This window comes from Temnothorax longispinosus, chromosome 6, assembly GCF_030848805.1.
Source record: "Temnothorax longispinosus isolate EJ_2023e chromosome 6, Tlon_JGU_v1, whole genome shotgun sequence".
Lineage (NCBI taxonomy): Eukaryota > Metazoa > Arthropoda > Insecta > Hymenoptera > Formicidae > Temnothorax > Temnothorax longispinosus.
The window spans coordinates 6,037,002-6,054,868 of NC_092363.1; the positions used below are offsets into that span (position 1 = coordinate 6,037,002).

Sequence of the window (17,867 nt, forward strand, 5' to 3'; positions counted from 1 at the left end):
CCTTGTTACTGTAAGAAGAAGAACTATACAAAGACTTCTGACAGCCTCTGTCTTAGAAGAAGGTTGAACATCTATTTTCGCTCGACTTTATTTGTAAAGAACCACGAAGCCATCCTGTTTCATAATCCAATTTTCTGCAGGATGTGACAGAAAATCTGACACAATCTCCGGGTAAAGCAATATAAACGTGATATATTGGAACACAACATTTATGTTATCGAGAAAAAAAACCAACTTTGAAGGTGAGAAATCTCATTATAAGTAAATACATAGTTTCGCGAATATTATAAATAAAAAATACGGCCGGTAAAAAGAGAGAAGTATTTTAATTAAAATATGTCCCATACGTCGATATCGTTCAATATGCATAATCTCCGCGTTGAGACTTACTATGATCTCCTCGTTAGAGGCGCAGAATCAAATTTAATCACGTCTGCAGCAGATGCTCGCGTTTCGCGCGAGTAACGTTATAATATATAGAGTAGAGTTTCCACGTTCATCCATTACTTACAAAATACGTTAGCAAATTTGTCTGAGTCTCAACGCGTATAAATTGCGCGAGGTGATGCAATGTACTTTTGTAATAAATCAATCGCCGTCGCAATATTTAATTATTGTTCACACAAAACAAATGAAGCATTTTATTTCGAGTTTAAACATTTTATTGCGGTTTCAATAGAAGAGCGAAAGCCAAATATATATGAATTTGATTGGTTTAATTTTCCTTTAATCCCTTATTGTAAATTATAATTCGCGATAGAATGTGGGGACAGAATTCTATTGATAATTAAATGCGTCTGATTATGAATTACAATTCTACCGCGATTGTGCTTAAAATATACGAAGAATAAAATTATAAATGTATAAAATATATGTGCGTACTCTATCCCATACATCATTTTTCAAAGGCGCGAAACCAAAGTTATCGAACATTCTGAGCAGGATCACTGGATGAATAATGTTGCAAGTTTACTATTGCAAATATCACAAGAGTTGAGGCAGGATTCACGAAGTTTCGAGCTTTGTTCCTCCAAGAGTAAATTTATCATGAATAAAAACGGATGCTGACGCGCATTCGACAACTTTAATTACTTCTCTCTTTAGTTGTATATTCTGGGAAGAGAGAGAAAGAAAGAAAAAAGAGAGACTACATTAAAATACATAGTTAATTAGAATTAACTATGTATTCGTACGTATCTCTTGCGGGAATTTTCACACGCGGGATGCAGTTGAATTTTTCGAGTAGAGGAGATACGCGTTTCGACGATTACGATTTGCTGCAATTTCTCTTGATTTCTCTTCCTCGCCGAGAGCCCTCGAGAAGCCTCGCAAGTTTCCAACGGCACTTCACTTTATATCAGTTTATCACGTGCGCTCCATTTACCTTCCAGAGACTTAACTTTTTAGCTCTACCTTTTGTATCGCGTTTTTTTCCGTTTTCCTCTTCCCGTCGCCGTCGCCGTCGTAGGTCCCGTAGGTGAAAAAATATATTCCCCCGACGCGGTCGTTTCACGACGCGTTAATAACGCGACTTCCGCAAGCAAATTTACTCTTAAGGTCGAAAAGATTCCACATTTAACGATTCCGTCGTCCATTTTTAGCATACGAAACGATGCGGCGAGAAATTCTGCGCGGCGCGAAAACTCGAAGCGATCAAGAGAAAATCCACCGTGACGGAGCTACCGTGTCATATCTCTTCCGTAATGATTCTCCGCTCTCTCGCCGTAGAACTTTTCCAAATACTCCTCGCGCGCACTTCTCCGCACCTGTATTCTTATTCTTCTTTTTCTTCTCGTTTTTTATCGGACGATAAGCTTCCGGCGCCGCGGCGAAGGAAAAGTGTTTACGTTTACAAGAGGTAGGTCGAGGCTGACGGATTACAGAAGCCGCCGCGCCACTCGTTCGGATAGCGGAACTTAAGTAGTTACACGAGTAAATCTCCTTTACATTAAAGTTCCCGAATCATCCCAAGTTCCCGCGATCGGCTGGTAGCAACGTATAAACTGATCGTCCAAGAAAACACTCCTATCCTTAACCCCTTAAGTGGCTGCGCCGCCGAGAAACGGCTTGACCCTCTTACGATTACCCTCGAACTTGGCGGTAGCTTTTCGCCCCGTTAGAGAAAAAAATTATTGTAGTATCCCTCTATTTTATCTCTTTTAAGTTGATCGTGAGAATTAGAGAACGCACTCCGGAAGAAAGCGAGAAATAATACGCATAAACAGAGACAGGCAGAAGAACTCTAATTGGACTGTGTCATAAATGTGGCCGTCATGTCTTTAAAATCTCACTCTCGTGCTCTCTTAAAAGTTTTCCTCTGGACGTAGAGTACACAAACCAATGTTTTCGCTCAAATATTTGCCCGGCTTTAACGTCGTTCACTTAACAGAGATTCATATATATCCCGAGTCCGCTGAAATCTTCCTTGCGATCATATTTCTCATGAAAAAACCGCGCGGTATTTTACCACCGCAAATTCCACTTACTTATTAACACATTGGGTCGCATGACACAATAAGACCGCAAAAGGGACGACTTCGATTTTGTTTCGTCGAAATAGAAGCTGCAAGCTGCAGAATAGCTACAAAGATACATGAGTTATCAGAGAGATTTTTGTTACTGTACGCCTGAGAAGCTAAAATATTTTAACTTTAAAATTTATACTCTTTTCCTACGCGTCTTAAAATATCAAGCATATTTGCTTCGTTGCTGTTTACATCATTCATTACGAATTACACGAATATTTATTACGACATATTTACTGAATTAAGTTGTTTGCGCGATGTTGTTAACGAAAACAAGGCAAATGCGAAATGCATCATCCCAGATGTCATTACTTTTAATCACATTTTCCTACAAATAATGCGAATTTACTTTTAAGCTGACAAAGTAATTAGAATTGCTAACGAGACGCAGCTGTGTATTAGAGATCTGTGTGAATATGCTGATATGTCTATATGCTACAAAAATGGATATTTGTTTTAAAATAAGAATACCCAGTCTCATTTAAATATGTAGTAAAAATATTGTACTATTCAGAATATATAATTTTATTTTAATTCTAATTTTTTATTCCAAAGGTTCCTGCGTTGCTGCAACGTTTGCAAATTGTCATATTTATGAAATCTTCATCAGACGAGTCTAGTCTATAATTCGAAAAGCCTTTTTTTCTGTTTCATCATACGAATTTATAAAAACTATGACATATTCTCGACAATTCCGAATTTGTTTCATTTGATTCTTTTCAAGCACAAAAATACAGCGAATTCGATAATTGAAAAATGGAAGCTAATAGCGTGTGTAATTCACATTTTGGAGCAGCAAGATTGCGAAGGTTCGCATATCCTTTCACGCGCAAGAGAACCGCAATTCCTTTTCAAATAAAATAAATCGGAGCATACTCTTTTTCGAGAACAGTTTGTACCTTTTTCCCACCTAATTCATTTCTCCGTTTACCATCGCGATAAAACTTGGAACATGATCGAGAAGATATTTTTCATTCTCGTCGGTCGTACGTCTGTATGCACTGATTGAGCCAATTTTATTCTCATTTTTTGCGATATCGCGATAGATGCGCACCTTCTCATTTTCATTCCCTTCTTTCCTCCGGCTTTGTTCTCCTTTGGATGACGAGAAAAATCTCCGGTCGATGTAAATTTCCTCACAGAGAGAAGGGAAAGCGTTGATAGAAATCCAATCATTAGGCAAAACAAGTTCGTAACTAAATAACAAAGGTAGAGAAGTAAAAGCACTCATTTTAAATTAAAAGTATGAAACAAAAGCATACCTTGAAAGTAAGCTTCGCATGAATAATCTCTCATTTTTACTGCGAAAGTATTGCCTCGCGTTTTAAAGAATCGCGTTTTAAAGAACTTCATTTTCTTGCGAACGTTATCGCTTTCGCTATATCAATAATCCGCGCTACGCGCGTTCGATGCACAAATTTCAATGCACAATTCATACTTTTTATCTCTCGCAATTTTTTCGCGACTTCTATTACATCTTACTCGTAAAAGTAAGCGTCCTAAATTCAGATATAAGCGAACACCCCGATATATATGTTCCGTGAGATCTGATATTTGTCGAAGCGTTCGCTTCAATAAACAATCATGAAAAACATTCGTTCCGCTTTCCTCAGATCCTGACTTCTATTGTGAAGGATCGCGAGAATATCCCCGGTTATATATCGCTGCTCGTTTCGTTGAATTTATTCATCATCGGGGAACGCGGGGGGGAGAGCTGCTCGCGCGTGCGTGAGCGGGGAAGCTCACCTGGAAAATAGTGACCTTCTTCAGCACCGAGAGGTTCACGTGCAACGCCAGCTCGGTCTTGAGCTTGTCCGGGAGTAGACCGAGGGCGGTGTTGATGTCGCCCCCGCCCTGTATCCTGCCGCGCGACCAGCTGTAGTCGTACCACCTGAGCACCCGTCGTTTCATACCGCCCGGCACCTTGTGGTGCCTCATGTAGGTCTTGGCGCCGTCCAGGAGCCTCTCGAACTCGAGACGGTTCGCGTTCCTGTTCGTGATGACGTTGCCGACCTGGCCGACGATGGTCGCGAATATGAAGACGCCAATCAAGTAGCTGACTATCGTGAAGACGTACCTGCGAATCAGGAAGGGAGAAAGAGAGCCGATCAGTCCGAGGGGGATGTGATCAGTGTCCTTCGTTTATGGACGAGCGGCCCCCGCCGGAGCCTTCCTCCTCTTTCTCTCTTTTATTTTCTCCCTTCTTTCTTACTTGCCTTCCTCCGGTTCGTTCCTCTCTTTTCCCCCCTCTCACACTCTCTCTTTCTTTCTCTCTCTCTCTTTCGAACCATCTCGTACACGTCCTTTCATTCTCTCCCTCGTGCAACCCCTGCCTCTTTCCCAGTCACCCTCTTTCTCTGTCACATACTGATATGCAGACACACATACACGCGCTCACGTACATACATGCACGCGACACACGACAACCGCGGACAACTCGCTCTCGTACTCTCGGTTTGATCTCTTCGTCGATTCGTAAAACGGAAAGAGCGACGGTGAAACGAGTACTTTGCATTCGGCCGCAGAGCCGTTCGTTGGTATTCTGACTGAACGTGATTGCTGAATCAATGAATAGTCGAGTGTCATTACGGATCGTTAAAATTCCTTGATTCTCGAAACCTTTAACGAACTCGGAACTTAGAATTCGCTTCTGACACAACTTAATGTTAATGGTTAACCGAACGTTAAGACATTGTACAACGCTTTCGATAATAATTTCTCAAAAATTTCGCAATTGATAGATTAATTCATTTTAAAACTCTGGATACATAAAACTTTGCAATTGGCTTGCAAAATTTAAGGAAAATATTCGCTCACATATTCCGCGACGTATAAAATTTATAGTTTTTAAAATAGATTTCACATAACCGAGTTTCGTCAGATTGAATTTTACACAGTTTCATCGATAATTTTCGAATAATTCATGATTGAAAGTAATAGACTTTTAGCAGCGGGGGAAAAAGAAAACAAATGATGGAATCATATTCCTAAAACAATCTCAAATTTCATTTAGTTGAGAGCTTACAAGATTTAAAGCCGTGGTTAAAATAACGTTCCGTGATTTCGGGACACTTCGTATTCTCTACCGTAATGGTATCGATACGATCCCTCTGACCGATATGCTCGCAACCGACAGTTTCCACCTCTTTGCCCTGTTCGTCTACATTTCACGATTCACCGTTCCTCTAAAGATACTCTTTCCGCGCCTTTCGTGTATCGTCGACACAACTGGCACATGCATACATACACAAATGTACTAAAGCATACATACACACACATACACTTAAGCACACTTTTCCGTTTTCTATCGACAGCTTCAAATCCATTCTAAGATTTTCTAAGAAAAACACCCTTCCGCCCTCCTTCCTTTTGTCCCTTCCGGTGCAGAATTTTCGCGTTTCCGCCGGCCTCGAACTTTCCCCCCATTCAGTGTTTCTCCCATACGTATATTCCCTGTGACGGCTTCACCCCGCCTCTCGACCCATCAACTCCAAGGATGGGCGATGTTTTATCGATTAATCGGTACTCGAAGAATTTTCTTTTTTCATTTAAACATCGATTATATCTTTGATAATTCAAAAAGAAAATAATCGCGCGCGATAAAGATATATATGTATATACCATATATCCATTGGTCGATTACATAAATATTTTTTCAGAATAATTAAATAAAATTAATAGCTATTATGTCGTTTGAGAAAACTGTAGAAAATTAAATCAAGGCTTGTATTGGCTTCATTAAATATTTTCTCGTGACTGATTATCGATTCTCCCTTTTAACATCGCTCATTCCTAGATCGCTTTACCCTTTTTGTTTTGTATTACTTTGTATTTTTACTTCAGTCATTTCAAACGCAATTTAACTTCGTTTAATACACGTACGCGCACGAATTTCCATTTCATCTTCGCCTGCTAATTAAACTGTATTTTTTTTTCTTTTTTTATACATTTGTGCTCTCGCACAACTGTTTCTCTTTCTCGCCAAGTCGAGTTTGTCCTACAAATTTATTTACTCGTTTTGCTGTTCACGTTCGGTGATTTTTGTTTCATTAATGTGAACGTTTTCGAATTTTTTAAAATATATTGCGAATGATGAATCACATCAGTGTGCGAATATTAAAATCTCAATTGCGTATTAATAAATGTCTTTTATTCCAATGAAGCACTCGACTTATACATGAGTAATGTTTTTAAAAATAAGATAAACTGAGTTGTATATTGTTTCAAGAAAAACTAAAAATTACAAATTATAATTATAATTAATTATTTAATCGTATCAAAAAATTCACCGAGAGCAAGTAATTAAGAAACATAACTGAAATAATAGTTTCATCTTAAAAAACATTGAAAAATGGATTCATCCACGTATTATTTATTCTAAAAAAATATATATAATATCGTCTACCGACCTTTTTTCACTAGAATTTTTCAGATTTTTTAATCTACACCTATATTTTATGATATGACATACATTTCGTGATTGACGTAAAAATGAATATTTGTTTTTTGTGACTTTTTTTAATATTTATAAAATTTAAAATCTGTAAAAGTTCTATATATATAAACATTTATGTATAAAATCGAAATATGACTATATAAATAAATATTCATATTTTATAGATACACAATACAAAATTTAATTGGCAAACATAATAAATTTAAAATGTATATATACGTAAATTGAATGTATATATAAGCTGAGTTTATCAATTTTTTAAATGTATCATCAAATATTTGTTAATATATTTTATTAACTGTATACAAGTATAACGTACATAATTAAAAAAATATTATTGATTAAATTAAATACAAGGAAATTTTACGATAAAAAATATAATTTGTGTGAGTATGTGTGTGTGTGTTTGTGTGTATAAAAGATTAAATTTATTCCAAAATTTGTAAAAAGTGTATACGTTTCTGTGCTCGTTAAATGGATTGAAAATCGCTGTTTATCCATCATCCGACGCTCTTTCTTGTAAGAGAATGAAGTGTTCATTTCTTAAAAGTTTGTAACTGGAAGAAATTGTTTATTTCTTGAAACTTCGTAACTAGAGAGATTCGCATCTACTTGAGTGTAATAAATTCCGTTACCTTGGTGTAAGTATATACACTTCGGCTAGAAGTCGCCAGACAAAGACTAACAAGCTTCTCCTAAACGTGTAATGCAGAAATAATGTTAGAATGATTCAATTGTTTACGACTGAAAAATTATCGTTGATAATTCCTCAATATTTTCCTAAAGCAAATATCGACTTTAAGACCCTAAAATTCTCGAGTTGAAAGCGTATAATTAATATAGAGCGCCCGTCTATATTAAACTTATTATTAAACGCAATATCTAATTCCATAGTGCAGTCGAACTAGAAGACTCGGAAAACCGAGCGTAAACAAGCGTACGAATCAAGGAGACACACCATGATCCGTGACAATTTACAGAAGTGCGGTAAGCTCGGCGAACTATTGAAGATCGAGAGCGGAAGTCTTGACCCCCCCAGAGGAAACCCCCGAGGGCTACCGTCAAATCGGTGGGAAACCAGTTTGCGATTCGCTCGTAACTCGAGGTAAAGAGAGATCAAATTTGATCCCGACTAAAATGAGATTCTGACCGATCGTTCTCTCGCCGTCTAGAGTCCTACAGACAAATCGATCTTCCTGCAAAGGTGTAAGATACTCGTCTCTGTCGTCTGGTCATTAAGCAATCTTGCCGTCGAGCTACGAGCCAAGGACCAGACAGCCGGAAACGTGGGCGGGGTCAGCGGCCGGAAAGTTCGCAAATCTCACGAAATGATGATTTGTTTCTCGTGTGTAATCGACTTCAGAATGACGTCGAGATATCGTTTGTCTCACGAGTGATCTCTATGGATTTATTCTCCCTGTCGCGCGTGACGTTTAATTATATTTATATTACTTTGTATAAGACTACTCAATTGACAAGATAAAAAATAAAAAGAATAATTTTCGTAATCTTTTACAAAAATATGGATATAAGCTTTGGTATATAGATACAAATCTGAGTCTTAAAAAATTCACTTGTATGTATGTCATTCAGTATGTCATCTCTCTAATAGCGACGCATAGGTGTTTTCGTCTGAGAAGATACTTATAGTTTTGGTATTATGTACAACGTCTCGTGTTAAATCGCGTTTTCATGGAAGCGACAAGAGGTGCGTGTATTGTATAAGCACCATACAAACTTGTCTCGCTGAAGCGGAGCACAAGTTTCGCAGAGAAGGCCCTCGCAATTTCACGACCGCTTGAGTTAGCGTGCCAACGGCTTATGAGCTTTCATTCCCATTCTAATTGGCGAGACCCGCTGCCAACTTTAAAGCCAAAGAGAAGGAGAGAGACAGAGAAAGAAAGAGAGAGAGAGAGGGAGAGAGAGAGAGAGAGAGAAAGAGAGAGAAAGAGAGAGAGAGAGAGAGAGAGAGAATCTCTATTTCGACGAGCTCTGCCTCTGCAAAGTCCCTTTTAGCATTTCGCGCGGACACGCTGGTAACTTCCGATATTTTAATCAAGTAGGCAAAGCAATCTTGTCAGTCTCATTCCGCTAAATCATCTCGTAAAGCACATTCGGAGGATCCAAAGATAGATGACCCCTCGCCCCTTGAAGATATCCTCGCGGTATTCGCGTCCAAGAGAAGATTTTAATTCTCGAGAAATTAGCTTCTCTTTGACTAATAACGAATCCGCACGCCTTTACAATTCATTTCTCACTTCAAGATCGCCGATTATCGTTTTCGCAAGCTAGGAAAGGATGAGATATGGATGGCTCGACAACGCGATATTGCTGATATAATATTGTTGATAAAATGTATTGCGATTGACAAAAGAGTGTTGTAATAGCACTTTTTAAAATTAAATAAAAATACTCGATAGAAAGATATGATTGTAGGTGCGTAAAATCGAATAGACTTTTCAAGTTCAACGATGTCATTGAGACTTTCAAATTGAATTTCTCATAGTGCTATAGTATGATCGAGTGTCAGAGTAATTAATCTGCTGCTATAAGAAAAGCGATAATCCGCGCGACGTTGTTTCATTCAGTTCGTCTCTCATTGTCCCCCCAAGTCATTAATAATGCTGTGCAATGCTCGATACTTCGTTATTACTTTCGACGCAACGTGAAAGCGCATAAAGAATATATTAAAAAATGAAATTTTAAAAAACAGAATTATTTAGAAAAAAGAATAAATATATCCTATTGTTCTTGTAACTTTGTTGTATCATTAAATGTTAAGCAATATTAAAGTCACTACAGTTTCAGGAAAATTATCTGCTCGAGAAAAACCGAAATTAAAATAATTCTTAACTTTTGTTAAAAAAAAAAAAAGATTAATAGCCTCTTTCATAAATCTTTGTAAGATGTCTACTTTAATTTGCGTTTATTTTTGTTTATTCGCATTACAAAGTATTATTGCAATACTTATTTCGCAACCTCTTTAATATCCTTTATAATAACTTTATACAAATATTTATAAAGAATATTCTCATAATTCTCTCATATAAAACACTCATTTTACATCAAAATATTTTCAGAATCTATAATTTTGTTTGGCATGACAGAAGAAAAAGAAATCGGGAATGGTCGTGCTGAATAATATCGAAATGCACGTTTTATGTATAGATATAGATAATTCACGTATTAAAGGCGCGTAAACGTGCGGCATCGTCATTTCGAAGCTTTCCATATGTTAATTTGCGGGGTGGAAAATTCGCAGGATGGCATTCGGGGTCGCGTCGATTTATTCTGATCAATAAATCGATTTACGATCATCAATGCGCGTCGCGCGATCGCTGAGTCGCTATTGACGGATAACTACACGATAATTCCGCTAAGTCAAGGTTTGCTACTCCTCTCCGTCGAGCACGTCCGAAAACGGATATTGAATCGAGTTTCCATTTGCCGCGGCATTAAGCGTCGCACACGCGTTTATTTAAAGTCACACTAATCATAGTTACACGGAGAGCGATCAATATTGCTGTGTCAATCTCGTATACCGTGTATACTGATCGTATTATCGATTACATTGCATCGCGCTATTGTTGCTATCGCGTTAAAATTGTATTTTCACAATGTTGCTCGCCCATCTCACCGTTGCCTATTCGCTGAAACGGATTTATTTTATTAAAATAGAGGATGAGCTTTGTCGGGTGACCAAAGAGAAATCGAGATTATTGTTCTCACACGATAAATTTTGTTGCTAGACACAACGCTAACGCTGTTCTCCGTCGGCCAGCAATATCTTTCCTGACTTTATCCGTTTGAAAAGCAAATTGCTATCACCGATGTAACGATCTACCGTCCTTTACACGAATTGGAGCCGAGAGATAACGTTAACGATATCGAAGATCGATGTCGGCGCAATACCGAGGAGGATTGCCTCCGCGGATTGTCGCTGGTATTGAAAAACTGCGCTCGGGTTGGTCAGTAAACGAAATTAATTCGAATTAATCTTATATTAATGGTGCATTAGCGTCGGCCACGGATTTCGTGGCGATCTCATTACGTCTCCCTCGCGTTTCTTCCACGGGGATCGCAATTATCTGCGGCAATGAGACCAAAAGAATCGGACGGGGAGGAAGAACCCCAGCTTTATATATGTTACATTTGGATTTATTCTGTCCCCTGCGGTGTCTTTTACGTGTTTTATCTCGATTTGTCCTTGAATTATTCGTAGGTTGACAGAGCACTCCGATGGATACGCACGTGCGTAATTTAACGTAACGTAACATCACCTAGAACCTCTGCTAGCTGCGTATCGCGTATACGAGTTTACGTGATCAAACTGTATATAATCGAAGGGCAAGTAGATAAAAGCGGTTCATGGCGTTTTATTGGCATTAAAGTTGAATTGACAGTCGGTGTAACGCGATCTAATATTGCGCATGGAATGGAGATCCATTAAGGTCAGGAGCTAATCCCTGTTAATAATAATCGCGATGGTAATTTTGATCAGGTCACATAATTAATATCCATTTTCTCTCGACTTGTTAATAATAGATAAATTTGGAACCGACAAATTTTTAAAGCTCTTCTCGGACTTCGCGATGAAGTTACATTCAACAACAAGATATATCTGTCTCGACAATTTGCCGCGATATTGTTAAATTATCGCTCTACATCCGACGTTAATTTACGCGAGCCTATTATGCAACTCCGTAATAATTCCTTATTACTTTTCTGCTGCTATTAATCACTTTGTTCTGTGAATGCTTTAATCCCGCAAAACAAAAAAGCCGCTTGATTATTATTGCTCTGGATTTTTATTCTTTTTGCGAAATGAATATCGTAAAGTTACGTGGAAAGAAAAGAATATAATTTTCGCTCCAGGCGCAAATATCACAGCTGGTTGTAGCTCTGATGAATGATGTAGGTCAATGGAACTCGGGTGCTATATATCGGTGCCCTGGGACAAGCAAATGGCAAATGTCGTAATGGAAGTTTTGGAAAAATCATAAAGTTCGTGAAATCCTATGAATCATGCTTATTGCCATTTTCGGATTCTTCAGAAGCATCCACGGCCTGGTAGTTAAAGCCAGACAAATGCTCGTGGTTAGAAGACTAAGGAAACGCTCATAAACTACGCTATCAAGTTAAAGTAATACAGATTGCTGCTCCCATGTTGATACGCAAATTGTATCGTGCTATGTTTCATCTACTACGATATGTCAAATTTTTACAAGTATAAAGAAAATCAGGTGAAAAATTTATTTAAAATTTCCCAAATTTAGATCTTATAATTTAAATGATACTCGGATTTATAAATAAGTTTCACAAACATTTATAATTATAAATAATACTCGGACTTTTAAATAGATGATAATACTCGAACTTTTAAATAGATGATAATACTCTGACTTTTAAATATATGATAATTATATTTAAATATATGATGATTACATTTAAATAAAAAATTCCACTCATAATGTTTTATATGCTGCTTGCTAACCGCGTACATATTGCACACGTTACGTATATTAGATTTATAAATCGTATTAACGTCAGGCGTCGCTGCGTTTCAATTGTGAATCTTCTTAGCGCGCGCGGCTCTGACTCTTAATGTAAAACGACGCAAAGAGCGAATAAAACTTCGACGAGAAGGCGCTAAGATGCGGTCCAGGCGGTGGCAAGGGGGAAACGAAATGGAATATTCCCGTAGGTATTATTCAAATTAGTTTCGGGTGTGGCTGAATACTGTCGCCGGCCGCGACAGACACGATTTGTAATGCTGGGCTATTGGGGTCCCTACCGTACGCCCGTAGGGGGATGGAGTTTTAACCGGGTCGTTGCCATCCCGAAGCGCGAGTTGAAGCGAAAACGCGAGTGTCTCGTCGCCGATATGGCCAGACTGCTCGCGAAACCTCGATGACCTCGTGCCTACTCTTTTCGGCAATCTCTTAAAAGCTTTCAGAGATATTAAGTTTGAGGCTGAAAATTAAGACTGTAAGACGTGACAAAGTACTCGCTGTGAAACTCACCCCGCATCGATGATGCACTTTGCGAGGTCAAAACGACCCTTCGGGTGCTTTTTGTCTGTCACCGTGTAACAATACCCATGATCGATTAATTCAAATCGATCGCGACAGAAGCAGCATCGACGCGATGGCACGATTTTTCCGATCTTATTTAATTTTCCCGATATTCATGGCGTGATATTCAGCCATGATATTCAGCCGTCTCATACAAAAAAAAAATCGATTACATTTAGAATTGTAAAGCTCGGTGTTCCGAGCTGTCGGCAACATCTGTTTCATGGCTCTAACGATTACGACGGACGATTGTTCGTTCTCTCAGTTACGCGTTGCGTTTAATACATTTAAGTCGATCGCCGCATAAATCTCGTTTCCCCTCCTCGCTGCGCACGCCGCGATTTCATCGGTGTAACGCGACTTAATTCATATATCGTACGGATTAGCGGCGATACATGCGTGATTCAAGCTCACACATCTACACGGAGGGAACATTGGATATTCTCCTGCATGTTCTAATACCTAACCAAGAATATCGAGCGAGAGAGACTGCAGAAAGCAACATTAAAAAATTGAATCTCTTTCACGGTAGAAAATCCGTTTTGTTCGAATATTTTTAGGTACAATATTTTTCCTTCTGTCTATACTTTATTGAAAAAAATCGTGATATCAGAGAAGAGTCGAAAATAGCGCTAGAAATATTTATCCTCTCATAGAGGAAAAAAATACAATATAAATAGTTTCCAGATATTTCCTTTTTATTGAAACGAAAACAACTGGCGATAGGAAAGATACTAGAACAAAATATTAAAGAGATTGATTCTTTTGTAAAAAAAAACTACTGACATTTTTTTATGTAATTGTATAAAGAGGCATTATTAAAAAAAAACAAGTTAAAATAAATCCACAACAAATTCATAAAATACAATTATACAATTGGAAATAATTATATAAAGAGTCGATTGCCATTCCCAAAATTTTTACATTTATATCAAAAAATATATCTATTTTATTCTAATTGAACATAAAAGATCTGATACGTTATATGGCGTTTCCATTTGTAATTTCGAAATCACTTTTGATGTAAAATATTTTTTAATAAATATTAAAAGGCTTGTAACTAAAAAAAAAACATAATTTTCGGGAGTTCTGCATTTATCGTACGACTACGCGCGATCGTACGATAACTAAGCCTGAAATGTGCGGTATAAAAATGGACGATCAGATTATCTCGCTGCGAAATAAGCTACGTTCGACAGTTTATGGACACGACACCGTGAGCGTCGTAATCGATGAATATTAGCGGTCTCACTTACGGAGTAGCGATTATGCAAATCGCTGTTACACTCATGCGGTTAGAATAAAATCAAATAAAGAGTACTCCGTGTTCCCGTTATACATTTTGCGCTTCGTGGAATGAAAATAGCCCGGCTCTCGAGTGACTTAGCGAGTTTCGCGAAAAAAAAAATTGCGTGGGCATGTACAGAAAAATCCCAAACTCTCGTCTGACGTGGTACGCCTACGTCCGACGTAAAAAAATATCTCATCGCGAAAAAATATCTCGCGTTGTGTGACGGATCGCGGTGCTCGTTCCGATCGGCTAGTCGGAAACACCGCGTCATTGACGGCGTGTCCTCCCGCGTGGTACCGCCGACGTATCACTCACGTTCGACAAACATACCTTTACAATGCAGTTTTCGAACAACAAATCTGATTTGTTAAATCTGCCTGAAACTTCAAAGCTTCAATTTTATACGACGAATACAAGTTTTGTAAACGGCAGATTTCGCAGCTGAATTCGCGAAGTACGCAAATACGAAATTAAGAATACTTCAGAAAAATCCGCGATGACGTTTGCAAGAAAGCACCTCAAGAAAATGGACACGTCCTGTCCTCGAGAACCGAGTTCCTACGGATCGAAGAGAGTTTATATGCCAATCATACGCTATTGTCACTCAACAATTCCGCCACCCTTATTGAACGCAGCCATTGTTACACTGGCATCCAGAGTATTCACTAGCGAACAAAGAGTAATTAGCTGCAACATGGCTGGCTATTTAGGCCGAGTTGGTGGCCACCATATTCATGAGGATGAGTAATGGTCGGTGCGCGCGTTGATTTGTCGCCCGGGGTTGACGAATTTCTACTTTAAAGATTCCTCCTTGTTGCGAGCGCGATCGCTTGTCTCAATCGATTTTCTTCGCGAATGCCATCAATAACCGATTACTCGCGAGACAGAATAGACTTCAAAGAACAAGCGGGACAAAAGATTACGCTTATTTTTAACTTTCATGTTTTACTTTATATCTCGTCTGTTTTATTCCACTTTAAGCAACGTTGTAACCGTTTATTCCAATTTTACGCCTTCACGCCATTCGAACTCTAATTTTATCGTTTTAAATAAAATTAATGAATACAACCAATTAAATATACAAAAGATTATACTTTTTATTACGTTTTTTTTCATGTCTCCTCTGTTTTATTTCACTTGAGACATGATAACCGATTATATCTAATTTTACGTGTTTTCTTTCACCATTAAAACTTTCTCGATTTTAATAACATAAATGAATAAAATTAATTAAATAGACAATAATTAACTCATCTATACAGATAAATTATAAAATTCGAATCTTGTTTAAAAACATAGATGTCTATGCAATAATACAATTATATACTCTTTATATGCTTTTCTTGTTTTATTTGTGCGTTTAATCTCTATCATTTAGTCATTTGGGTTTTGTATTGATTTAAGGCAATCGATTTAAAGTGCATGTAACTGCATTAAGATCTCTACCTTGTGGCATGTCCACAGCTATGAGAAATGATTCGCCGTTCGACATGAACCCATCGTTTTTGTCATCTCGCGGCTTATGGCTGCTCGTTTTACCCGTCGGTTCACGCGATTTTCTACAGACGATTTCGCGACATTATCAGCCTCGACTCGTCCCTTTTTCCTTCGTAGCTCCTCTCCTCGATAAAATGTCCCGATGGCGACTCATCGATCACTTTGAGTCCGTCGCGAGTTTAAGAGAGACGTTTCCGACCACGTGTCGTCTCATCATGACGACACTTATTCGCTGACATTGATGTAAAGCACTCATGCCGATACCTCCTCTGCCAAAGTGCATCTTCGAATAACCATACCTTGATGCACTTTGCGACGACTTTAAGACAGGTAATAATTTTTCTATTTCTAGCTGGTAGTTTATGCATATTATACCTAATAATATCTTGTATATTACAATTAATTTTAATTTGACCCCCATAATTTAAATGGCCTAACCATTTTAAATACCATTTTAAGGCTCCTGGGTAGTCACCGCGGCCATATTGAATTTCTTGCTATCGAGGCGAGAAATTACCCTATTTTATGTTGCGGTATTTTCCGAAATAAAAAGACATTTCAATAAAAAATCACTATAGATCGTTTCAGCACACTTCTAAAATTGACCGGATACTATCCTTTTCCCTCGACAATAAACAAACAGCCATAAAACGAAACCTAAACATACGGAAAAACAAGCCGTTTTCGACTATCGAAAGGAGTGGAGAATGTGCCTTCCGCATATGTATTTCTTGCAAATCTTACCATACGGTCAATTTTACGAGTTTCACGAATACGTTAAACGTTATAGCACAAGTACAGAGCGAATAATAAAGAAATTTAACGCAACGCAAAATAGGTTGTCAACATGTCACAAGACAGAAGTCTCCATTGGAAAGAGTGAGAGGAGAGAGAGTTCTTATTTCTGCCGCGACGGTACGGCGCCACCGTCAACGCAGAGTTCTCGGCTCAGGGACCAGGAGCCTTAAATTCGATCCTTCAATTAGATATATTTTGTCCCGAGTACTTGAAATTGGGCACCGGCTATATAAAGCGGTCTTTACGTCAAACCTAACGCGAGAGTATATATAGAAACATTTTCCATCGCGGCAACGTATTTTTACCGTTTGGCTATCAGAGCTAACAATAAGACTAATTTCCCGCCGTGGAACGGACTCGGCATCATCTTCTGCCTCGTCATCAAAGAGCTCAGAGATCGTGAATGTGCCGTCGACTTGGTCCGATTCGACACGTGCTTTCGTGCACGCGCGTTTCCCCGCGATATCACGCAACGCATAAATTACCTTCTCCACACGCGGTCGGTGGGTCAATAACCCAACGAAACACAATATCAAGACAAAACGTTTTTCTCTTTCCCCTTTTTTATATTTAGACTCCCTTCCGCAGCCCCAATTGCTCGCGGAATATTTCGCGAAGATCCATGAATTATCACACTCGCAAAAATATTTCCGCATTCTACGAGTAAAAACGTGATGGGTTCCTCCTTCAAACATTTCGTATCTATGTGGTCTAACTAAAAACGTAAAGAACATTGTGCACTAGCGAATTTATAGCAATACTTAGGTACTCGATAACAATTATTCGGACCGGTATGTTTTATTCTTGAAATAATATCTCGTACTTGACGACGAGAGGATGCTCTGTTTAAGCGAGGATTATAAGAGTAACACGAAATCTACATCGATTAATTTACACGTAGATAATTATCTCTTTCATATTTACGCGTCCCATACGGATTGTAGGTATAAATTAATCGGCGTAGATTTATCGTCACTTTTTTATCGTCCAGTTATTTGCAGAACTGTTTGTCCACGTCTCTGTGAAGGGCGAAATCAGAGAGCACCAAAACACAATACTGTTTGGAGGATAAACACTGATCCGAATAGCCATTACCGCGCAATATCCGATGAACTTGAAACCTTTGTTCCCGAGGGAAAAATTTCATCTACCGCATCGCGTCGCCCCAGAAAGAATCCGTCCTTGCGAAAAATGCAATTCGGAATAAATGCGCATTGTTTGTCCCT

General features: G+C 38.4%; 1 protein-coding gene across 5 annotated transcripts in view; it reads right to left on the reverse strand.

Annotated features, from left to right (window-relative positions):
• LOC139814204 (uncharacterized) overlaps positions 1–17,867 on the reverse strand; it is a 157,386-nt gene that overhangs the window by 12,624 nt on the left and 126,895 nt on the right. For all 5 annotated transcript variants that reach the window (XM_071780303.1, XM_071780305.1, XM_071780304.1 and 2 more), the window contains one exon: positions 4,272–4,602. In XM_071780303.1, the coding sequence (XP_071636404.1) occupies positions 4,272–4,602 (331 nt within the window). The remainder of the gene's footprint in view (positions 1–4,271; positions 4,603–17,867) is intronic.